The sequence below is a fragment of the Chironomus tepperi genome, unplaced genomic scaffold (genome assembly GCF_022539635.2).
Source record: "Chironomus tepperi strain 1889 unplaced genomic scaffold, CSIRO-AGI_Ctep_v1 contig_415, whole genome shotgun sequence".
Classification (NCBI taxonomy): Eukaryota; Metazoa; Arthropoda; class Insecta; order Diptera; family Chironomidae; genus Chironomus; species Chironomus tepperi.
The window spans coordinates 496,400-523,145 of record NW_027226537.1 but is presented as its reverse complement, the minus strand read 5'-3'; the positions used below and the strand labels follow the sequence as shown (position 1 = coordinate 523,145).

Genomic DNA, 26,746 nt, shown 5'->3' with positions numbered 1-26,746 from the left:
TTTTCAGAAAGCATACACATTACTGTCCGCCCCCATAAATTCATTCTTCTATTCATTTGTATGTGCAGCATATTTTACACTATTGCTAATGAAAAATTTACATAATTTGAATATTTTTCATAGTTCCTTTTTTGCTCCTATTTTTGGGTAATCTCTTTGACTCGATGACTGTTGATTTATATGCTTTTACTTACAATTTTGTATTCTGTTGAACTTTTATGGTCAATGAACAGCAAGGAGGACTTTTGTGAAGATATATTTTTGAGTTTATTGACATCATGATGAAGAATTGTCCTTGTCTTAAGGATGAATGGTCTGTATGCACAGTGTTCTTGCCAAAATGCAGTGCTAGAATCTACAGACTTGAACGTTTTATTTAAATTTGCACAAAATTGGCAAAAAGTTCATATAAAACTTAAAACCTGTCCAAATAGCACAAATCAGTTAATCGATCAAGATTCCATGTTCAGGATGGTGTGACTCTGATTTGGTACCGGATTAAATCCAGAATCATTGCAGAATCGCACTGGCCTTGTACCGGATTTTAGATCTATTAATCCACTAGAAATTCAATTCAATCTAGACCGAATCATTACAAATACGTTAGAACTAGCCAATTACTAAACATTAGATAGCCCTTAACTAGTTATTACGTATTCGTCTGCACTCGGAAGAAATCATTATTTCAAAAATCAAATTGCAATCAAGTCGGATGTTGGATAAATTTTTCCTGTCTTAGTCATGCCGACACGATTTGTCTGGTATCTCAAAACATTTAATCATGAAATAAGATATGGAGAGGTGGACACAAAAACACCTTTATTTGACACAATAATGATAATAATTATGGCAATACTGAATAAGGGTTCCAGTGTGTTCCTATACAAAGCTAATAGCAGTGCTACTGATCCGGAAAGCACACGTCGGAGAAATAGCTGTAAATCCGGCATCAGACAGACTTAACTCTGACTTGAGGTCGGATTTCATCGAAAATAGCTTGAAGCCAGAGTCACGCTATCCAAAGACTGAATTTTCGGTCAATTCTATACTATGTGTCTTTCGGACAAAACCCCAAACTCAATCAAAACCATCATGCACATCTAAAACTCCTCAAAAACAATTATTTGAAGATGTCCACTTAATTTGATGTCATTAAGAATATGAGAACAGTGACATGTTATATCTCTTGTATCCGACAACACCATAAATCATCCGACATCTAAGTGGCTTTCATTTCCAAATAATTTATTCTTCATCCTTCAAACTCAAGACCAAGAGAAAAATAAGCCAACATTTAATTGAAAATAAATGATTCATTTCTAATTTTTTAATTCCTTGTCTCTTTTTGTCTTTATAGAACTGCAGCTTAAGCAACGATCCATAATACTGCCAACGACTAGCTATGGTCTCATACAGACAGCAAATTTGCCAAGAATAATAAGAGAAAAATAAAAAGAAAATTCATTAAGAGCAAGAAAATCGGTTATGCAAGCAGATAAAGTAACAAATAATAAAAGACCGAGAAGACTTTAATAGCAAATGGACAAAAAAGGAGCAAAAGAAGGAAACCGAACAAGTAGAATATAAAAATTATACATATAAGTGATCTCTCTCTCTTATTTTCATGTCAAATGAGAGCAGCATAAAAAAATCGCAGTGGATATCACAATAGCGAATGAAAATGACAACTGATTTTAAATTAGTGCTGAGAGAAATGAGCAGAACGAGCTCATCGAGAACAAAAGATAATAAAAATTAATTAAAACAAAAAAAAGAAGTCAAATGCAAGTTCAGTTTTAAGGATATAAAAAATTTAATTGAGGAATTAAGCTTCAGATTTATAAAAAAAAATTTAATTCTATGTGTCGAGATGTTCTTATTATCTATATATAAATTAAAATATACGGGAATTCAATAATACCTAAAAAAATAATTAAAATTTAAGGAAGAATTAAATACACAAAAAAATAATAAAAATAATCAAGACGAGAGAAAAGGAGACGCAGCAAATTGAGTCATTAGTAGCGAAAAATTGTTCATTATTCAACGTCGTTAAACCACATTATTCACCGAGCCTGCCAGCCACCCCCATCTTCCAACAAAACGACCAACAACGACGAGGAAGTAAAAAAAAAAATTATTCGAAACTTTGTTTCGAACTTCTTAAAGGACATAAATATAACGACCGTGAAGGAAAGGGAGGAACCCAACACATAAATTGCAATGGATCGCAATTCGTACTCGCTCATACTTTTTGTCTTCCTTATGATTATTAAAGGTGAGTTAATGAGCTCAAATAATTTTTTTACTTTAAATTATTTTCATCTTCATTTTTTCAACATTAAAAAAATTGCGAAAACTTTTCAATTAATTATTATGGAGGCGAGGGTGTAATAAAGTCATCTAGGGATGAATATTATAGTTTTTTTTATATTTTTCCAGAATAAATGACCTACTTACTGACTATAAATTTTATCCGTAAATGTGAAGCATATGGCTTCGTTTAATGAATTAAATTAAATGTGAAAGTAGTGGCATGAAAAAGAAAAAAAAATATATATCCACAATTATTCTTAGAAATGAATGGTGAAGTGGCTTTAGAGGACAGCTAGGAAAAGCTTTTTTATCGTAGCTAAGGAACGAAACATTCTCGAATGTACAAATAAACGTTTTAACAAATAAACTCTTTAACCCCTTTTAAATAACTAGTTTATGGCAAGTTAATGTCCAGTTGATGACTAGTTCTGATGAATTTTTGTCTACTCGGGATTGAAATTGAGTCGATGGAATATGAGACTCAGACTATGGAACCGTTCACTGAATGGAATTATGCTCCGACTTGGAGTCTGGATTATTACAGAATAATTTGACTCTATTGCTGGTCTTCTCATAAGTTTTATCAAATTCTTGCATTACTATTTTACTTTTTTGAAACACCCTTTTCCTTGAAGATTCCCTCTAAGAGCGATCAACCAAGTTTGTATTTCCATTCCACCGTGTATCTGTCCATGCTTTCGCTTGAGTACTTTCCGATTAATGTCACTTAATAGGTAACCCGAAAAATCGATCTTTTGAACTCTTCTCAAAGCAGTTAAGTGCTTAAGCAATTAAGTGCCTTGCTGGTCAAATAGGTAAGACACTTGGCTCAAATTTGGTATGGTAACTCGAAGGTCGTCGGTTCGAATCCAGCCGAAGGAGTTTGAGAATAGTGTTTCAACTACTGATGCCCCAAAAAATTGGTATGTCGACTATCGCAGCAATTTAAAAACAAATTTTTTTTTTTTCAAATTTTCATCCAAAATATACCTGACCGAAACTTGAAGGAAATCACGCCATTTTCATGCAGTTAAGGGCAATGTCCACCCAGTTTCCCTCACAAATTCCATCAAAAATGCACCAAATTGCTACCAGGGTAATGCTGAGTTGTAGCTAATCGCTCTGTCAGAACTTGGTCGGAACAGTTAAGTTCCGAAAAATGATCTCTTCTACTTTACATTCCATAACATCCAAATGACCCCCTAATCAGTTATTCTCATAGATATCCAGGTCAAATGTTACAAGTGTCCATGTAAGTCATTAAAAAAGTTTCCCAGAACTGTTCATTCAAAAAAAAACTTTTTTTCCAACCCCATAGAAAATAAAACAATGCTAAAGCTATACAAGCTATGCAATTTAAAACAAAACAAGGAAAAAAAAAGTTATCATCAGCTTTTAATTCACCTGAGTTTGTTGCAGAATGAAAAAAAATCTGCTATTCAGGATGAATATAGATGAAAGCACTTGAAAACGAGGAAATACTCATTAGTTAAAGCTAATATTTAAATTGTTTTTAATTCTCGCAAAACTTTTTCCATTCATTCCGTACTTTTTTCCTTCATTTTTTTAGCATTCTACATGCACAAAAAAATAAAGCTAAAGCTTGTTAAAATGCTAAATAAATAATGAAATATACTATTTTAATTTATCTCTTTTTTTAGCAAGCCTCAGGCATTTATAGAAACTCATTCATATGAGCTTGATGCTTATTTCAAAATAAAAAAAGTGCGAATAATTGAAATTTATTTATGAAAAAAGTTTTCTTCATTTTAAATTGCAAATGTTTTTCTAGTTTTGTTGTTGAGAAAATTGTGGTTTGTGGTAAATGGCACTATGACAGTGGATGAATATTAAGTTTATCTAATTTATTTGGATTCTTACTCAAATTCAAACCGCGTACATTAGAGTGTCTTAACAAACAGGCTCTTATGACTGTCCTAAGAATATAAATTTACCCACAACTTCTTCACAACACTGTTGCGTTCAACTCTTGCTTTTGACGTCGGCATACCTCCTAATGAAAGAGTTGCTTGACATATCATAAGTCATTCATACTTTCTTACTTACTTCGATGGTCGTACAGATGAGTTGCGACACATGACATCCCTTAGAAATCTTCTAAAGTTGGCTCTATTGCTGGCTTCCGTCTGCTAATTACTGATACCAAATGTCATACATACCCTTAGTAAACCGTTAGTGTAAGCTGAGTTGTGGTTACAAGAACTTAATTGAAAACTTTTCTATCATTGGTAGGATTCTTAGCGGCTTCTTCCCAAAAGTAATTCTTTTTCCACTAACCTTATCTAATCCGTTATTTTAATATTCCATTCCTAATGGTATTTTTGTAGCTATTGTGGATTTGTCTCTCGCTTTACTTCAAGTTTCTGGCTCGTTTCTTTAATCCAAGCTGTTAATATCGTTAAATAAAGCAATCAAAGTATCTGAACTTCCGAAAAAGCACAAACTTGAAATGATAGAATTCAAACCGACGACCTTGAAGTTAGGGCGGTTCTAATTTAAGCCAAGCACTTTACCGATAACGTCACAAAAGCACTTAACTACCTTATTAAAGATAAAGCATTTGGCTCCTCAAGTTTACTCACCTAAATGATTGTGCCCATTAGTATTCTCAATCAATAACCTTAACAGTATCAGGAAAGCATGCTCTCTGTCTGTTAGGGATATAGTTAAACATGTTCAATTGAGTGAGGATACTCATTAGCATGCTCATTATCAATTCGTGAAATGCGCTTTAGAAACCAAACAAAACTCCAATCCAACATAATTAAGCTTTTTAAATGAATACTACGTGAATGACTGAAACATAGAAAAGTCCTTGACTCTCATATTCCAGTATTTTATTCATAATAATTAGAAACTTTTCATTCATCTCATTTTTCATTTTCTTCAAAAATTCAAAAATTTCATTCAGCAAAATGAGTTAAAAGAAATTTTATCAACATTGTTGGAATTAAGAGCTAACAGGCAATTGAGAAAAAAGGATAAAGTGGTCTTTTCAATTTTCGTTCACATTTCTCGTCAAGTCAGAGTCTTTATCAAAGATGTTAGCAAGCTATCGAAAAAAGTTTTTTTCACTAATCTTCAAAATGAGGAAGCAATGAAAAGTTTCCAATCAATGAATTGAAAAGAAAAAATTTTAAGTCAAAAATAAAATTTTCGCTGTTCTATTGTGTGTCTTCATTAGGAAATGTCTTATTGATCTGTCTGAAATGATAGCCAAAAAGTTATTTTCTTGTGTCTTCTTCTACTTTGTGAGGAACTTAAAGTCCCGAGAGGCACAATGTAGCGAACTGTATTTCTCGCCGTAAAACAGTATAGAAAATTAGGCAGCAGTGGCTTAGTGGTTAGAGTGTCGGGCAACAGATTCTAATAACCCGGGTTCGATTCCAGAGAAGGTCTGGTCGCATTCGGGTGGTTTTTCGCTGTTTCTAGTCACAAAAACTTGGTTTGTGTATTCACGACCAACAAATTTATGGCTAGGTACATTCCATTGATATGAACCATGGACCATGCAACTGTGCAAATTTGAAAAAAGCAAAAATCGTATTCATGACCTTGACCATTATCACGGCGACGCAGAGGATTCTAAGCAAAACACACTGTACCGTTCGGAAGTAAACAATTTTTTACTCATTATTATTAAATTTATGGCTTACGGTTTTTTTGGCTTGAAATATTATTTTTCTGTATAAAAATGTTTTATGTCGGTACTTCAACAGAACTGCTGATCTATAAATTACAACCGTTTGTCTTTTTCTTACGTAGCAGTCATTTGATTGTCATTAAAGTGGCGTGCAAGCCCGAGCGACACAAATGAAGATTGGTTTGTCACGGAGCTTTTAAGGCTCTGGTAAAGATTTTTTTAAACACCAAGTTCGGGTTCCTGATGTCGAACTGTCCGAGAAGTCTACCCAAGAATGTGTAAAGACCGAATCTTCTACAATGCATATTACACGGGGGAGGCTTCCATTTGGTGTAATAAAAGAACTTTAACGGAGCTTTGATAAGTCCGTGTCTGATTCTTTTCATTTGTGTCACCCGGGAAGTCACAACACAACTGTATGAATTGTTTACTAGTATGACCTTCGCAGCATGAGATCCCAATGTCAAGCACCTAGTTGTCATCCATTAACCCTCCTTAACTTTTGACCTTCTCTTGATCTTCAACAAAAAACTCTCAAAAAGCTTAAAGCTCTTCAAATTTTCAAAATCTAAAATTTATGTTCAAACTCAACTAACCAAAAACAATTTTCATTTATTTATTGAATCAAAGAAAACCATGAGAAAATCATGAATATCTGCGCATTACGAAATCATGATTCCAATATTTCATTCTCTAACCCTCGTTTCTTTCAACTTTTTTTATGAGAATAATCAATCGAATGAAAACAAAAAAATTGCAAAATCAAAGAAAGACATTAAATGATAAAGGAAAGACCATCCTGGCAGCTAAAAAAAAGATGAAATAATGATGTGTCATCAGAATAAAAGCAAGCAGCGTATACTGTTACAAAATAAAAATTATTACCAGCACCCACTTACAATTCTGAAAAACATTCAATTATGCTGCTTTCTTTTGTTGTTGATATTTTTCTGAGCAATGGCAAGCGAACGAAAGAAGAGATTTATGCTGCAAATGGACCGAAAAAAGGTAAACATTAAATCAAAACTTATGTTTATCATGAAAAGATGAGCTTTAAAGACTAATTCGAAACATCTTTCAGTGTGTATTACATTTAAATTGTGCGTTTGAGGAATAATCGCGTGTCTTAAATGAGGAACAAGTAACAAGAAAGGAAGCGGAGCGAAAATGCTTTTAAGAAACAAAATAAATAGAAAATAAAATAGGATTTTTAATTTTTTCTCAACTGTTCCTTCTTCCCATCTGTTTGATTTTGTGGAAAAAAGTGAAAATGTCTTTTGAAGTGTCAATTACCTACAGTTAAAAATTTTATATAAAATAGACGAGAAAAAGGGTTTTTTTCTTTTCATTTCATTTTATGTTTTTCATCATTCTCATTTATTTCAAGTGATGAGTTTACAGGATGTAAAGTGGAGTGAAATGTTCTTTCGGTTTGTCTGATGAGATATGGGGAATGAGGGAGAATTGCAGAAATCGAAATTAACTTGAGTTTGTTCCAAATTGTTAAAAACCGAATAAAATTTGAATGGATTTTTTTTTCTGCTATTACTTGTGAAGTATAATACTTTATTCATATTTCAATTAAATCTTAACGAGCAATTCAATTTGGATTCAACTTTTTGAAAATTAGGCTTCGAATGTTGCGCGATCAGAAATGTATTTCCTTACTTGACTACTGCCTGCCAATAATCGGCATGTGTTAATTGACATCATCAAATGCAGAAATCACTCAATTGTTTATTTTATATTGCTGCGGTTTCTTTATGCAGTTGTAAACAATAACTGAACTTATCCTTAATTTTACCCACCATATTTTCACCTCAATCAAATTTGAATATTCAAAGTTCGTTAAAATCGATTTCAAATTCATTTTATGTTAAATTTACTATTGGTCGAGATCTTTAGTGTTCCTTGAACGCTGTATCTCATATCTATGTCTCTTAGATCTTTATTTATTGTCATATTATCAAATCTAACGAAAATTCTAATAAGATCAACTAAATGTAGTTGCATACAATTCAAATACAAAATGACCGTTAGCATATTCCCAACACTAAAAAAATGCTCAACAAAACCTTTTCGTGCCGTAAAACTTAATATTGACACAATTCCTACTTGTTTTTATCTCGTTTCGTGTCTAGTGATATTATAATACAGCAAAAATATATAAACATGATGATGATACTTTTCTATTCATTTATTGTACTTCTGTGCTCTGTCAGTTGTAGAAATGATAATGACAATGACGATGATAATGTTAAAAATATAAACAAAACAAAACAAAAAAAATAAGAAGAATAAGAAATTTATTGTGTGTGGACAGAAAAAAAACCAGTAACAATGAGTAGATCCCTCATTCATTTTCCTCTCTTTATACTTGTAGCTGATGCAAATCATTAATCATAATTTTAATTCTCATTTTATGTTTAAAAATTATTTCCTATACTATGCCACAGCTTTTCCTTCCTTTATTTTATTCAACAACAATTGTTCCTAATGTCGTCAGTGCCAATTTTCTCTCTCTTTTACTTCTCAATTTCACTGCTCAAATTTCAATTCTCAGTGATATTAAAGATTCATATGACGACAAATTTCTCATTTTTTCCATCAAGCTGAGCTGGTTAAGAGCTAGAGCATTTGAGCCAAAATAAGTGAATGGGAAAATTCTATACCAAAAAAAAAATAAATTGAACGTAAATTGAGCAATCTGGCATGCTCTAAAATGTTGAATTCAATTCCTAAATTGCTTTTGCCTTTTTATTTCGTATTATAGCTACGGATGTGGGAAAATATGAAACACTAGTTGAAAAGGGAACAATAGTTTAGAAATAATATGATTTTTTTGTGTTGTATATACAATTAATATGATGGTCCTTTGGGGCATTTAATGATGTTTAGTTTTGAATAGCACTTATGTTAATTAATATACAATTTGTTTTTACTAGTTCCTAATGATTATCATTAGTTAATGATAATTGTGGAATAATGAACATGGGTTCCAGCGGTGTGATGTGCTTCTGTGTTGTGGGAAATCATGAATTAATTTTAAGAAATTTAGTTTTAAATTCAATTTAATTTTGGACGCTGTTATCATCATTTCTCGATTGACTCAAGTATTCCATTGAACTTAAATGGCATCCAAGTTTAAATTATCATGTTAAAATTACAGTTGCCACTTAGACATCATGTGGCAGCCACTTAGCTATCATGAATAGTTTGTTTTAATCGGGTTTGGATACAGAATCTGCACCAAATTATGATTATTTAAATTTCGTCTCTCAATTTCTGATGAGCGATTGTTTGGAAGTATCGCAGCATTTTAGCTAGCTACCCTCCCTCATTATAAATCTGTGTAACAAAATTATGAATCAAAATTTATGTTCCGTAACAAAATTGTAAGACGGGGGCTTCTTCCCTCTCCAATATAGTGGTGATATAATTCACAGAATATGAGGCTAAACTGGTCACTATTAAGGATTGATAGCAAATTGATAGTTCTTTTGAAGTCATACAGCTTAAGTTTTTTCTTATTTTGGAACAATTAATGGGTTCACTAACAGACAAAGAGCATGATTTTGAGCACAAAATTTAGGATGCTCAATTACATTTACTGATTGAGTTTGATCATTAATTTAGATGAGCATGCTCATTGTCTGTTAGGGGGTTTACTAAACTAAAGCTCTACTGCAGATGTTAAACGAACTCCACAAAAAAATTTACCTAGTTCATAAACTCTAATTGCTGCTTAGAAATCATCTATTCGTAAAGAAACAACTCACTAATCAATCTCGTTAGGATGAATAAATCTCAAATACCCTACAGTTCTATGTGCTCTACATTCTACTCTTCTGTATAAATGAAGATATTTGCAAATAATATCCATCAGAAAAATGAGAACATAGCTCGATATTGACCTGATATATGCATTTATTCTGGTGCCTTAAAGCTCTAAACAAGCATTTTTTACTTCGCTGGTAGGACAGATCAATTGCAATCGATGACCTCCTTTAGATACCGTCAGAAGGTAGCTCAATAGCTGTTTATTAGTTGATGACTATCAATAATTATCAAACAGTTCTAAAAAGTCCTAATAATAATATTAGGACGTCCATCTGCTGTATTTTTGCCGGGACATTGCTGTACTTTTCACCCTTGCTGCTGTGTCCCGACAAAGCCCCAAAAGTGTCCCGATTTTTTGAGAAAATCCTCTGGCCACCCTAAATAATATGTTAAGTCTGATTAGACAACAAAGATTCGATTGGACAACAAAGATTCTTCCTGATTCCGAAAAGTTCCCACCTATCACAAGATATAAATCTTCAATCCAATAGTCATAACAAAATCCTTCATCCCACGACTCCCAAGAAACATAAAAAAGGAATACAATAAAAGAAACGATGAGCTTCAAGAGGAAGTAGAAAAAAAATTCTTATTATGAGCAACAAAATTAAATTTTTTTCTGTTGTTCTCATCTCTTTCAATGAACAACAGATGGAATGTATCGAAAATATGAGAATGAATAAGAATGGTATATTCATACATGAATATGTTGTATAAACGTTTTGCAAGAATGCATGCAAATATATAGGAAGAAGAAAAAAGAATCCTGTTGCATCTGCAAATGCATCTGTTTAACAATATCTGAATGGGTATGAAGAGGGAAATGAGATTGAAAAAAGAAAATGTATCATGAATGTGCATGAGTGTGTGTGTGTGCTTCAGGAAGAAGAGCATAAAAAGATGAATAAAAAAAAACACAGAATAAAATGCCTTTTCATTTTTCTTAGGGCTTTTGTGCAATTTAAATTCATATATCCGTAGAACATGAACGGAATGAACATTTCATGTTTTGACTGAGCAGGCATGTGAAGCTGCTACAATAAAGAAAGAAAAAAAGCTTGCCACATACAAGAATGATGAGGGAAAAAAAATATGATAAATGTTGGAAGGAGCAACAGAGCAATGTTATAGCTTTGAAATGTTATTTCTTTTCCTTTTTTTTGTGTGCAACTCCTCCTCCTTATCCCTGCTCTTTTTTTTCTTGCTTCTTTCATTTTTTCGTATTTATCCACAATTTATCTATATTTATGTTTATCGTTATATTTGTTATATATGTCTATCTATACATGCTCAGCTAGATGCATGAGAAATATAATGAAAATTTTCTCATTTCCTTTTCTCAATGATATTTGATTTTTTTTTATAGCCAGCTCTTTAATGTGGTTTGGGTTGCATTTTGAGCACTTTGGGTGTGGTTTAGATGCTCAAGGAATATTCTAGGATTCATCACGTGGTACAGAGGTAACCGTGGTACACCATGGAACTACTCTTTGGAACAAAAAATTCTTCAATTTACTAGCGTTTTTGCACAGAAAAATTCCAGCTACCTAAATTCTAACTAAATGCATCCTCCTCGAAAATTTACTTGGTGCCATCATGACCCATTTTCTATTCGAATTTAGATTAGACTACTTCTGATACAAAACTTTTGCGTATAAAAGACGATTAGCTCAGATAACTAAAGTGATAATTTGACCCATCAGAATAAAACTTAGAGTTCTTAGTAGTTCATGCTTCTAAATGGCACTCAAAGCAACTGCACAGTGTCATTTTTCTTGCTTTGTCTGAAAAAAACTTTTAGCTGTGCAGAAGAAAGAATTTAGAAAGTTCAAAACTACGCAGGGCAATTCCCGGCTGATAATAGTTTAATGGGGTTTAGTCAAACAACCGCAATCACATCTAGATTCAGAGTAAATAAGAGAATTTGAACTAACCTTTGACAGACATTACTGTCAGAAGCTACAATGGGAGGTTGTGAGTCTCGTTTCCAATACATATGATTCGAATAAGGACAAGCTAAGAATTTTCCAAGTCGAGTCTTGAACCCATGTTGCGCCAATGGATACCCGATAGCAAAAATCTGGTCCAAATCTGGCGTAACTCTGACTTGGTCCATGGTTTGATTTAAAGTCGGCATCATGCCTGAATCACACCAATCATGTTCCGGATTTTGGATTGATTAAACTAACTAATGCTATTCGGGATAGTAATCAAATCCTGAAGAGTAAAATGATTAAGAAACCTAGCCACTGCCACTTATTGCTACTGAATTTTGACAATATTAGTGCCAAAATTTACAAAACTGGAGCCAAGTTGTCTCCATAATGATAATATTTGTCATTAGGTAATTCATGAGAATTTTATCAGTCGTTAAATCCAAAGTTCTAAACTTTGAAAAGCATTTCTAACTTTAGTAATCAAAAGATACTTTATATAAATCTCACAGCATCTTCCAGTCATAATTATGCATCCTTAGCATCACTTACAACATTATTTTCAACTTTACTCATTCTTTTTAGCTCATACCAATATTCATAGAATGTAACATCTTTGTACGCCTATACATCTATTGCTTTGTGTGTGTCATAACATTAAATGAAAATTTAATTTATTGAAATCAACGATAAAACGACACATACACAGCGATGGTTATGTAACTCAATAGACGAGTAAAAAAAAGGAGGAAAAGAAAAGGGAAACTTCATTTATTTTTATTTTCATTATTATTTCTATACAGCACAAAAAAGAGAAAATTCTAACATGTAAAAAATGTTTATAAACATTTTCTGGTAATAGAATGAAGCCAGAATAAAGGGAAATAGAATGGGAGGAGACAGAAAAAAAATAAAAATATTGTGAAACTTCATATTCCGGATATTCGATTTTTAGGGCTTTTATGGAGTTATTTTCATTTATATTTAAGACTTGTGTGAGTTAATGGATGGAAACGAATACTTCCACATTATTATCCAGATTTGTTGTGGTCATTTGTTTGCATTAATATTTGCTACATGAACAAATTTTCTTGTTTTTCTACGCGATAACTGAGTTAAAGTTATAATGGGATACATTAGGAAGCAAATCTAGACTTGATCTAGACAAATATTCTCATTTGTAGTTGATAAATAAGTTCTCTTATTTGTTGTATTTGCATCGTAAACATAGTGCAGAATGGGGTGAAATTCTGTTACAGCATATTCTTTGAATTACTTCGACTGATAAAAATAACTTTCATGTTGTTTTTTTGGAATTGAAAAAGTTTGATTAGAAATTGCTGTGGAATTTGTATTTTGAACTTTTACATATCAATAGCTTGTTTAGAATTTTCAACTAAAGTTTGGAAAACATGTGATCAATAATTCGAATTTATAGGAACACTCTGATGATGCATGGTGTCAAATATGAGGAAAAGGTGGCCTACGAACAGCTCTGTGCTAATTTGATGCTAGTTTCACGCTTGATCCGAGTTTTACATTGACCTGTTTCTGACTGGTACTGTGAAGTTTGGCCTATACATTGAAACTTTCTATTATCTATGTATAGTGTGAATATATGTATCCGCATTTGGTTTCTCACCAATATACTAACTCTCTTTTGCTTTCTGAGTTAGTGTCTCCGTTATCGACAAAGCAACCAAAACAAAAGGAGGAAGAGCATCGGATACCAAATAGTTGCCAAGTGGAGCATTGTGTCCCACTAGCACATACACATTTAACAAGTTCCGTCATTTTTTATGCATGAACAGACATATTAAGTCAGCTTTATTGAAATGTTTTGGGAAGAACACAAGTTACATTTGACAGCCATTTGGAAGTCATGCGGTGTTAAAGTTCATTGGGACAAATCTTTCTAGTTCTCTCCTTATTCCTTAATTACTAATCAATGGCTTTAAAGCAGGTCGTAAGCGGGATGAAGTGTTAACTGGATAATAAGTTCCAGTCAAACCAAGCAAATAGAATATTTTTCTAAACAGGGGGGATTTGATCCCTACATTCCCAACTCCACTGCCTGAATAAGTTTCCGGCTTTACCCATTCTTTATAGCCTTAAACTCTATGTTCAGCCATACATTCAGAACATTTTTAATTCAATAATTGAAAGCTTTTCATTGAATTATTCAGCATTAAAATCTCAAAAGAAAAATGTTGCAAACCAACTGCATTTCCATTAGAAAGCAATAAGCATAATGTTTTCACATAGCTTTATGCGCTAAACTCAATCCCTTTTATGTTTCATACTCTATTTTTTGAATTTTCACACAGTTTACATTCAGTTTCTGTTAAAACTTGATAAAAAAAAAACTAAAATAAAGAAAAAACTTTGCAAAAATAAGAAAAAGTGCTGAGTAGCTTTAACTACCTATTATGCTTACAACAAATGAACATATGTATCTGGGAAAAATTCACAATACCCCCATTTCATTGTGCTCAAATACGAATCTCTCTTATGCATTTTCAGTACTTTTTTTATTCTTTATTCAGCCATAATAAAAAATTCCATTTTTTTGCTGCAGTATGTATTTTAAGGAGAACCAAATGACATGGAACATTTTGCTTTAGACATATCAATAAACTAAATCTCAGCGAGGATTGCAGAAATATATAATAAAAAAAAAGTCGACCTTCTCTTCCATCTCATATCAAATTCGATGTCGTTAAAGCCAGAAACTCAATTGAGAAATGGCATTGTCAATGACTTGCTTCGAAACTCTCAGAAAAAAAATAAAGTTTCAATTATACTTGTTCGTGAAATTGAAAAACAGATTTTATTTCCATCAAATTCAAACAAACATTGTTGAGTCACATGATAAATATACCAAGAAGTGAAAAAGAATGTAAAAAGTGGGAAAGGGTTAAACAACGAATAAGAATGAAATTTATCAAATATTTTCTCAAGGAGTGAACTGAGCGCAGATTCTGAGTTTTATGGATTACGTGAATGCAATATGGATGGAATGGGGATTTGGGTGACAGATCTTGAGCATTGCTCAACCCTCGGTCCCACAATTGTTACACAACTATACACACAATTATTCAAAAATGAGACAAAATCATTGTCTTTTACACGACGACTTATTGGTGGAATCAATATAGAATCCTATTGGGCAATCTAGTATAGCCATGTATCACCTAGATTGGTACCTTGTTTTGTATTCAATTGCTGACGTTACCATCCAGGAAAATCCATTTATGGACGTATAAATCTAGTTTTCGATTAAATGAGCACAAAGGTGGTGAACATGGATGGAGCCTAGTGCTTCATTTAGCCTAATACCACTAAGTCCCAACCCCACCTTCCCGTGGTTAGAGGCCGTTAATCCATACCACATAGTGGGGCGGAGAAAAACGGGGCTCTGGTTAATCAGGATGCATTGGTCTAAAGGAATGGATCAGCATTTGTCTGTATGCCAGCGAAGATTGAGTTCTTATTAGCTTACTCGAATATCCCAAAACGGTTAATCGATCAAAAATCCGGTGTCAGGTCACCGTGACTCTGACTTGGTTCCGGATTCGACCTAAATCCGGCGAGACCTATCGATGCCACTGAAATCACATCAGGAGTCACTCAAATTGACCTGAATTCGTCCATGATTGAGTAAAAATTTCAATCTCTAAATATATCATCCTTTCTCAGCCAAAAGTATCTGTCATTGATTGATTAGCATTAACTTAAAGGGATTAAGGACAAGCATTTTTAACTCACTTTCCATCCATTCCTACCTTTTTGGCTGCGGTTGAAGCTTTTCAATTTTCATGTTTGTTTCTCAACTTAACAATAATCCTTAAAATTCATAAACGTACACAAATACATTTTTATTTTTTTATAAATTTAACATACCTCCATGTAGTCTCTTGGGGTCATCACGAAAAATTTATATGATGAAAAAAAAATGTAATCGAAAATAAAAAGAGAGGAAGAGAAATTTTTCACACCATAAATGCTGTATATGCTGTGGAAAGAAAGAAAAAAACTATTTTTTATGATGTGTAAGAAATATTTGCACGTCACATTCTAATGGATGCCCACATATATCAGCAGTAAACTCGCACAAGTTGAATAGCAAAAAAAAAAGGCAGGAAAAGTTTTTAAATTTATATGAAGATAAAAGTTATTAAAGTGATCTCATTCATCTCCTTTACTTCATCTTATCCTCATATTTTTATGTGCCATTGCTTCGGTAGATGCTGTGACTCTTTCCACCTTTTATTTTTTTGTGTATTTGTTGTCTGTACAAAAGAGGGTAAAATAAAATATATATTGGAAAATTTGAAAGGAAAATAAATGTTCAACAATAAACAAGTGAGGAAGTCAGTGAAGAAAGAAAGTCATCGTATATCAAAATTGAAAATTATTAAAGTTGAGCAAATGTTGGAATTGATTATTTGTTTTTGATTGAAAATATTATTTTATGAGTCATAGTTTATGTCTCAGTTAAGTCTCTGTGGAGCAATCGGTAAGGTTCTTGGCTCAGATCTGGTGTGGTAATACGATGGTCGTCAGTTCGAATCCTATTATTTACAAATTTATGCTTTTATAGAAGTTTAGATGCTTTAACTGTTTGATTTACGAGATCAAATCAAAATTAGAGCTTTAAGCAACGTTTGTTTAAGGAAAACGGGCAGTGACATGAATTATTGCGGGAAAATAGGTCAATATGTATCAAGAGTCAGTATGAAATGTTTAACCAATTATTTATTCAGTTCTATTTGAATTATGTTGCTTTCTGTACAAATATTGTTCTCAGAGATGGTAGATTGCAAACCTTACCAATATGCTGATTTGTGGAACTGCCAGCCTTCTGGCATTTAGTGGTAACAGAAGATGCCACGAAAAGGTGTATACTTTTGACATTTGGTCAGCTTTGGATTCAGACTTTGGTATTCTCTATCTTCTTAAATTAATTGTGTAAGTACAAACTATAGCTCGAATTAGACTTGAATTTTATATGAAGTCGAATCGAATTTTCGATATAAAATTCGATTGGAATTCAAGTTAAGGTACAGACATTATTAATTATTCCAAACTGAATCAATTTGTAATCCGCTATCCATAACGGAACCTTTTCGACAAAAATACTTTTACATTATTACTAGATCAATTCTAAATTAAATTCACACTAGTCATCTCCTAACACTGTCCCTAGCTCCTTCCAATGACCAATGGAAGTACAAAAAGCTCTCTTTATCAAAAGCTCCTTTCCATGAGTTCTTCTGCTTCTCCCAATTGACCTTCATACTTCTAAACTCCATAAGATATACAGAATAAACCACAAAGTCTCATAGTATGAGCTTTAAAAGCAACACTGAATCAATTTGTAATCCGCTCATCCATAACGGAACCTTTTCGGAAACAAGAGGACTTACAAATAATTATCAAACTTAAGAAGACCAAAATACTTTTATCCTACCTGCTAATAAATAATAGCTACAAAGCCATATGCTTCCTTGTACTAATATTAATATCAGTGATATGTGGAACTGTCTACAGACGGGCTATAAATGCGGCAATGGGCTCATGTGCGCCCCAGCCAAGGAAGTAAGAACTAAATAGAGTCACATCCATCGCCACCAAAATACTCTGAAAATCACATCAGCAACGAACAAAAAACAGCATCAATTGTTCATAAACAGCTATCACAAGCTAATGAAAAATGAGGAAATATGTGTTGAATATGCATAACATCATGTACATCAAATCACATCAGATAAGAAAGGAATTGACAATTTTTTTGAAATAGCTGTCAAATCTCTATATTTTAATGTCAGCATAATTCTCTAATCGCGATTCTAAATATTGTTTTTTTATGATTTCGCGAATTGACTACGTCTGCGAATGCTTGTACGTACAAGCATGTATGGGGATACAAAAAAATTCCTACTAGGCAATGTGTTTTTTTGAGTTTTCATCGCACGTACAATGCAATTACCCAATTATGAAATCGAGATGATAATGAGATATATGTATATGCTTAAAACATCGCTTGTTGCTTAGCAAACGAACAAGCTGAATGAATGAATGAATGAATGAATGAAAAGACAAAAAAACAGCAACAATGAGAATGAAAAACTATAAAAAATTTAAATACTGAAAACGCAACAAGAGTCAAGCACTGGAAAATTGAAATGGAAATGAGGAAAACTGTTGCATGTATGACTAAATCCGTACTGTATGTACACACAGAAAAAAGGCAAAAAAGGAGAGAGTGAAAGAGGAAAGATTTTTTGGCAAGCACAACAAAAGCCAAGCCAGCAAGCATCCGAAAGAACTGGGTGATGTACATGCATTTAAAATAAATATGTACATTAATATACGAAATACAAAAAAAGGAAAGGCAGGAAACTGAAAGAAACAAAATAAATAGCAAAAAAAGGAACAAAGAACGATAAAAGATATTAAATTTAATTAACAAAATAAAATAAGTTGGCTGCAGGCGAGCATGTTTGTTGCTTCCATGCAACAATTCACAATAAGTGTGTATTAAACAATATATATTCAGTGTTCCTTTGTTGCTTGTTCATTTTAATGCACTTCAATGTGGGGGGTTCTCACTGTTGTTTGGGAATTATAATGTACTGCTTGCTGACTTGAGAACATGCAGACTAGTTGTACTTAGAAAGATTGTTGAGATTTTTTTAAAAAGATTATGATTATATTAATTGGTGAATTGTTTCTTAAAGATTAAAACTTTTTTATTTAAAGTAGGGGAGGAAAATTGTGAAGATAATTAAGGATTATACTTTATTAAATATGGGGTTGTTGTTTACAGTGAGAGTAGAATGGAGTGAGGATTATAGAGAAGGGATGTCATATCAGGAGTGTCTTTAGGTGGAAGGATACGTATCCAGAATTTATACTAAAGGGGTTTTTAGGGGTCAAAAATCACTATATTATTAGAGTAGAATTCTGCAATTTGCTAGGGTTATTCGCTAAGTTCGACAAATTCTTGAGAACAAAAGCGAAACTGGAACCAGATTTGAGATGACGACTAGAACTTGCCCTATCATCACGACTGTGACTGGAACCGGGATAATCACTAGAACTAGACAAGGGGTCACGGCTAAAATCGGAACTGGCATAACGTCTATGACCGAAACCGGGATCGCAACTGGGACTGGGACCTGGAACACGACTTGAACCGGGACCTGAAACTTCTCCGACTTGGATCGGGATTACAAAAAGACTTCCCGATTCCTCAGTCTCGATAAATCCTCAGACCGATACCGAAAAGTCTTGCAGAACAAAAAATCCTACACCGGCTGATGGAAAGACGGATTTAACTGTGGAACTAACAATAAACGATGTTGGCATCACGCCACGTTTCTATCCTTTTTAACAGAACATATAGTCCTATGTCCTCAATACAAAACTATTCTCATCTATTCTACCTACCAAAACTCATCTAGATATAGCAATTAAAATCACAAATTCTCATCATAAGTCTACCTTATACAAAAACTCACATCAAATTATTATGGATTATAAATGAGTATAAATTCTCATTTCTTCATGACGATAAATGAAGAAGGTGAGAAGAATTTAGGAAAAACAAAATTTTTTTTATCTTGTCTCATCTAAAATAGAGCAAATCTCATGTTAAATTACTCATATATTATCATCTCATACATTTTGTGGAATACATCACAAACATAATTCTGTATACATATATACAAAGTATCCACAACAAGAGGTGATGAAGCAAAGTCAAAGTTCAACTACAGATTTTTTTCACATTTTCCTATAAATTCATGTAGAACTTTGAGACTTAATTTTCGTATAATGGAAAAAGTTTTTTTTTTCTCTCTCTGTTTTTCACATTGAAATATTTAAGAAAAGCAAAAGGGAAGACTTTCATATATGAATTTATAGATATAGACAGCCTTAGGTGAACCTATAAGAAATATACCATATTTCTTTAGGGCATGTATCAGACTTGTAATTTTATTGAATATATTAATTTTAGATTAATATTGTCTTGATGAGGAATTGATTGACATTTAATATTGATGCTAACTAGGGGCAATGAGAGAGGTTTGTAACTTTCTTGGCTTTTTTGAGAAAACTTAAGATGTAAATTTATCCCATCTAAACCGTTTATCCTGCAAGGCACACGGTTTAGAATCCCATGTCAAAAGCACACCGTCCTAAAGTCACATTTTTCATCTTTTTTACGCAGTAGGGAAGTATTATCCAAAATGTGTGCAACCGAAATTTATTGGAAATGCTATGAACTGTATAAAATGTACGGTTTTGGTCGGGACCCAGTCGGGGCTAATCACCAATGTGCGCCGTTGCGTAAAAAAAGTTTAGGCAGCACTGTCATAGGGTTTTCAAACTCAGAACCGAAACATACTGAATCTCGGGACTGATCTCAGGATTAGGATTACATACAATTCTATTTCCGGATTGATAACCGAGGTGATACGTCTTGTACCTTTAAGCAAAATTCTAACAGATCGTAAAATAGCAATAAAGCGTTCATAGATGTATATCAGAGGCGTAACTAGGAGGAATGTGTTGCTTTTTGGTGTCGTAGGCAGGGTTGTTAAAACATATTCTGCTTTACAGAATGTGTACATATATGTCACATATTTTATGTGTGCACAGGGAAAAATATATGTATATATGTGAAAATTCACACATTTTCCACACATATCCACACATTTTTCCATGTGGCACATTTTCAAAACACACCAGATTCTGTTTTTAACAACCCTGGTCGTAGGACTTTATATCAACCCCTATTATTAGATCGTTATTTCAAATTTTAGAGCTATTATTACAAACTTCTAGATCAACTTTAAGCAAACTGTATACCTGATGTGTTAAAAATACAATTTTCTTACTCCAGTATATCAAAAAACTGGAGCATTTTCCAAGAGGAGGGAGAAAGTAGTTCAAAACTTCCTGTTCCAAAGCTATGCCCCTTCCACAAAACAAAAATATTTCTATCCCATTCAACCCTACCATAACACATTATACAGATGAAATTTTCATCAAAAGAACTAAAATCAATAAAATCCAACCCTTGAAATTGTTCACACCCTTGAAAAATTCATTAAATAATAAACTTCTTGTGGATGAATGTGAGAAAAAAATTTCTTCCTTTTATAAGCAATGTTAAATACAGATAGTGAGATGGAGAAGTATGATGATGACGTGATGTGAAAACATGTTAATATAACAAGCACAAAAGAAAGGAGAAAGACTAAAGTGAGCATGATGCACGAGAGAGTAATTCTAAGGAGGTAGCAGCATATTTTTCATCACTTTTCATTCATTTTTCTTTGAATATTTTATTCTTAATGACTAGTTTGGTATGGCACTTTTTCCTTAAGAATAAAAAGTATATCCCATTCTTCTAAACTGTTATTTTGAAAGCTATAAAATTAAATAAGTTTTTCTTATGACATTGAATGAGTGAATCTATAGAGTACATACCATACATAAATGAATGTTATGTGTTATAACCATCTCAACAAAAATCCAATTAAAAGCTCAATCTTATAGCCTTCATTTTTTGCTCTCATGTTCTTCTTATATGCTTTTTTTCTCATGAGTATAAAGAAAACTTTAAGTAGAGATTTGTTATGTTGGATGTGAGCTCTAAAAACTATGAGACGCATTTTTTGGAAGAGAACTCTGCAATGTTGTGAGCTTTGTGCAAATCCTTGTCAAATCGACAGCATTCTAGGCAATGATTTAGAGATCGACTTCTGGTGGGAATTGAACCCACTTACTAGATTGTCAACTGTGATCCATGGCTTGCCTCAGATGACGCCTAAAGCTGGCTCTATCGCTGACTTCCGTCTGCCAATTGCCAATACTAAATGCAATACTGTCTCTATCAACAGCTTCCTTCCAGAAGTTCGTTGGCCTACCACAAGACCTTCGAGAATCGAACCCACGTCCTTACTCTGATTTGCGACCTGTTGCGTAACCACTCAGCTACAGAGGTCTTACTCTTTCATTGTCAGATATCCCTACATATAGCTCGACACCCCAGATTCTACTCTACTCCAATTCCACATCCCATGTAACTCAAGGAAGTGACTTGACCTAGTAACCTCTTCTCTTCCTCATACAGATAAGCCCCAAATGAACAAGCCAGTAAACCCAAATCAATATCTTGTTGAAAACTTTTACTAAAAAACCCAAAAGTAAGCTAAAAAGAAAAGAAAGTACATAAAAGTTGATATTAAACTATAAAATAACAACAAAATTATATCTTGGATCATGAATTCAATAGAATATTATATGCTTAAGGAAGTAAAGAAGATGCAAATAGTTTTTTTTTGGTAAGTTTGAATATGCAAGGAAAAACTTTTTTTTTTGTTTCTCATTTCTGTCTTCCTAATGGTTTTTTATCTTGTTTTGCTGCAATGAGGACATGAAGCTTTAATGACCAGATTTTATGTCACTCTTGACGTTTCTCATTCGTTGAATAATTTTATTCCTATTTAAGTTTCATTTTAAAATTTTTCATTTACATACTGGCACATTTAAATTCATTTTGCCTTGCATGAGGCATAGTATTATCCAAGCCAGCAAAGAACCAGATTTACAGTATATATTTGACTTTTTGTCAATCTCAGAAATGGATTATTGTGAATTAGGAAAAGAAGGATCAAATCCTGGGTCAAATTTGGCTTGATTGTTTTTTATTTGAATCGAATCCGGTACCAAGTCAGAGTTACGGCAGCTTATGGTCGGATTTTAGATCGAACAGACTTGTGCTATCAAGTAACGAAGCCATACTCAAATGCTTAATAATTACGAGCAACACAACGTATTTGCACTGAATCTATTTCAGGGCTGACCCTATAACCAGCCCTGAAAAGCACAACGTGTTCGCTATGGCACTGCTCCGTCGCCGAATTAAAAGTAAGCAGCGAAATTGCCCTAACAGCTCTAACCGTGACGGCTGATTTCGACCCATTTTTAAGGCGAAGCATGCTTTTCACCACGCAGTGCCAGGAACCCTATACAATTATTATACCCAGACTGCGCCTTGATAGTTCCCAAGCAACAAAATAGAGACTTGACGTAGCTATGCAACTCGTTAGCGATATCCTCTTTATTAATGTTCCACATATGATCACTTTTAACATAATTTTTAAACGTTATTTCATTTCTGTTTACCCATCAAGAAAAAAAGGTGGAACGTACTGCTTTGGCAACAAGCAAAGAGGGAAAAAAATGTAAAAAAATATCATACAAGCAGCTTGAATGCTCACGAGATTTAAACTGTCGCTTTTCCATGTTATTTCTGTTTTTTTTTTTTATTCCAACATCTCACATATTTGGAGCTTTCGAGCTTACATCGTGACATCAAGTTTTTTTTCTCTACATTCGCTGGGTGACGTCATGTTCAAGTAGAGCAGCAGCAAAAAAAGAAAGAGTGAACATGTACATATCATAAAAGAAAGAAGAAAGGAAGTCATCATGAATATTTTATTTCTCATTAATTAAAAGTTCTGTAATATGTTGATGCTGATTTTTTTTTACTCTCTCCTTGTTACTCATACTTGACGTTAACTTTCTGATATCTTTCCATAATCATACTTTGAAGTCTATAGTGAATTTGCTTTATATGGAGCAAGAAAACTTTCACATTAATTTATCTTCAATAACGTACGAGGAGCTGGGGCGTAGTCAGGGGGGACTGGGAGGGTGAGGTATGGGTCAACACCTCTGCTCTCCCTCCATACCCCATACCCCTCCCCCTTCTTGCACTTTTCAGAAAATTCTTCATTTTGCTTGCGTTTTTAGGGGCAAAAATCCAACCAACCATCCCCTCACCCCCTCAACATTGCATTTGTGTACTGGCTACACTCCTGACTCTAAGCATTGCAATAATAATGAAATTTTCTTTTCCTTACTTAAAATTCTTTTTGTCTTCTCATCTTAAATTCAAACATTTTTTTATTATGTTTTGTTTAATAAAAAAAAGGTAAAGTTGAGTAGAAAATCATGTATGAGAACTTGTAAGGCTCATAAAGTATCATCTTATATCATATACATATTCTTGTGAATAATGAATTTTATGTTAATACGCAAAGAGTTTTCAAGGATTTTTTACGGGATGATTCCTTAAAAATATCTTTAAAAATAAGTTTTTTTAATTTTTAAAAGTTTTTTTGTAATTTTTAATTTTTTTGTTGACTTTTTGAGGGTTTCTGAGGGATTTTTAAAATTAAGGGCTGCAGAGGTTTGACCTCCAAAGGGCACTCCCCTGAACATGCTCCAGATAGAATGCCCCGTTTGATGTACTTCACTGAACGTATAGATAAACTGTGATTCATGGCCTCTTTCAGTTAACGTCTTAAACTGACTCAATCGCTGGCTGCCCTTTGCCAATTATCAATACCAAATGCTCTACTGTCTCTATCAACAGCCTCTCTTCAAGAGTTCTTTAGTCATCCTCATGCCCCTCTGTCATATACAAAATCAGATCCATTTAATACATATGACGAATAATCCCACAATTGACCATCAAAAACCTTAAAGAAAATCATCATCTTCAATTTTTTCCAAAAAAAAAACCCTCAACAGACAACCCGCAGATACTAATTACACAGCAATAAGCTTCAAATCTTCAAGAAAACCACCGCCATATTTTTAATTGTAATTGTCTAATAGTTGTCAATTTCTTCTTCTATCCCCTTAATTCCATCCGAAAATCCTTACAAATTTTGATTTGATTAATGAATAAACTTTCCATCGTCAATTTATGTCATTAAACTTGTGAAGCCTCTCTCAGATATAAATCAGCACATTTTATTTTATATATTTTTTAAGAAAGAAGAGAATAATAATTTTTGATGACGAGGAATGTCAAAATGATAATGTAAAATTGTAAAATTAATTCTTTAGATTTTTTTTGTGTGTCAACAAAATGAGAGGGAAAGATTGGACAGATTGTAGGGTCCGAGATGCTTAAACGCATTTTGTTGTGTTGAGGAATTATGGAAAGGATTAAGGCTGTCTAAGCACACTACCGTGAGCACGCTAAGTTTGTGGGCACGCTATATATACATTTAGAGCATGAAGCAAAATAAGCTTTAGTTTTTGAGATTTTAATGTGATAATTAAGGACAAGGTTGGGAGTGGGTAAGACTTTTGGAATCCGGACTCCAAACTTTCAAATAGGTGCCTCTGCTTAAGGTCTTGGTTTGCAGAAAAAGCTGAACTTCCGAACAATATGTTTTGAAAGGGAATCGAACTCTCGATTCTACGATTTTCAATCATTATTGACTATAAATCTATTTCAAGCGTTTACAGCATAATGCGGTCAATTTAATTTTATCCCTAAAACTGACCAACAATTAGCGGCCGTCACATAACTTCGCATATCCGATAGGACACCCTTACGTCATATCGTCAAAACAGTTTCAGATATCACAACTTCAGATACCACCGCTTCAGCGACTTCCTTATGCTACTCGGGCTATTGTTGACAAGGCTTTACTTCCTAACCCCCAAAAATTTTCAATTTAAGAATTTGTAAGAAAATAAATTAATTTCTTGATGACGACACTATAAGAATTATAAACAAGTAATGTTTAATTTCCCTTTATTTTCTCTCAATTGCTGATAATCACATTACTTTCCTCAGTTCAACGAGAATAAAAAAAAAAGAATTTTCATTTTGCTTGCAAGCTTCAATGATTTTAAAAGATTGCTTCACATAAAAAAAAGGGGAAAAGTGAGTTGAAAATTGTTATTTTGTTATCTACTGCCTTTTCTGTTTGCCTCGCTCTACCCTTCATTTTCCCATTCTCGTTCTTAATTTGTGTGTCTTGCTGTATCCACCACCATCCATTAAACACAATAACATAGGCAATAATAATAATTTTCTTATCAAACAAGCGAAAGAGTTTTAAAATTGCCATTCCACGTTGTGCCAACCCCGTCAAACTACAAATGTGCTTTTTTAACATACACAGTCAGTCCACCCCCATCATTGTTGGAGGTCTCATACACACACACTCACATTTTTTTGTGCTCTTCTTTTCACATTTTGTTCCGTTGTAATGAAAAAAGTTTCCTTTTTTTGTGCTATCATTCTTTAATGCTTAAAGGAGCGCACATTGCATGAAAAAAGAAGAAAAAGATGAAATAAAGGAAGAAGACAGAAATGAAAATAGGGAAAGAGAGATGGGTAAAGATACAAATGAGAGAGAGTATGAGAGCGGGAAAATTGACCCCATTTTTCAAGACTTAATTAAGTAGGGATTTTGTTGAAAGCTTATGGCATACTTTTCTGAAAGTATTTATTGGAAGAGGAAGAGAATGAGAAAGAAGAGAAGAGAAAAAAAAAATGTTCAGAAAACTGCCAAAGATTATTATTGCTTGAACGAGAAAGTGGAATGTTGTAAAATGGAAATGGGGAAGGAGGATGAAGATGGTTTGGTAGACTGAGTATACTTTACACTGTTTACAGAATGTAGTAGTTGTTACGGCACGTAACAAGCATCAGGTAGATGTTGAGTATGATACATGAGGATATTGTTAAACATGTATCCAGCCTATGATTAATTATGAATTGTGTAATATTGTGAGTTTAACCAAAAAATATATAAATTATGGTCGTCTGAGTGCCATCAATTGACAAAGTTTAATGAACAAAAAATATATATTCTTAATGTTCATTTTATAATATCAACAATCGTGTTTGGTACTTAAATATTTAAAGTTCCTTATTGGAAAAAAAAGTTTCTTGATGAAAATTGAGAAAAACTTTTTTCAGAAATATTTATTTTGTGTTTAAATTGACCTAAACAACTATCACAAGATATTGTATTGGACTATAGCAATCGATTTTTTGTTGACTATCCAATGTCTTGTCAGTTCATTGTCAATATTGCTTTTATTGGACTTAGTCGTCTGTCCCTAGATGATTCTGCATTTTCTTTTAAAACTTTAA

The 26,746-nt window shown here is 33.1% G+C and overlaps 1 protein-coding gene across 4 annotated transcripts in view; it reads left to right on the top strand.

Moving 5' to 3' along the window:
- Positions 1-26,746, top strand: part of nAChRalpha6 (nicotinic acetylcholine receptor alpha6) — a 107,480-nt gene that overhangs the window by 27,843 nt on the left and 52,891 nt on the right. For all 4 annotated transcript variants that reach the window (XM_070648937.1, XM_070648936.1, XM_070648938.1 and 1 more), the window contains exon 2: positions 1,358-2,278. In XM_070648937.1, coding sequence (XP_070505038.1) covers positions 2,224-2,278 — 55 coding nt within the window. In that variant the 5' untranslated portion in view covers positions 1,358-2,223. The remainder of the gene's footprint in view (positions 1-1,357; positions 2,279-26,746) is intronic.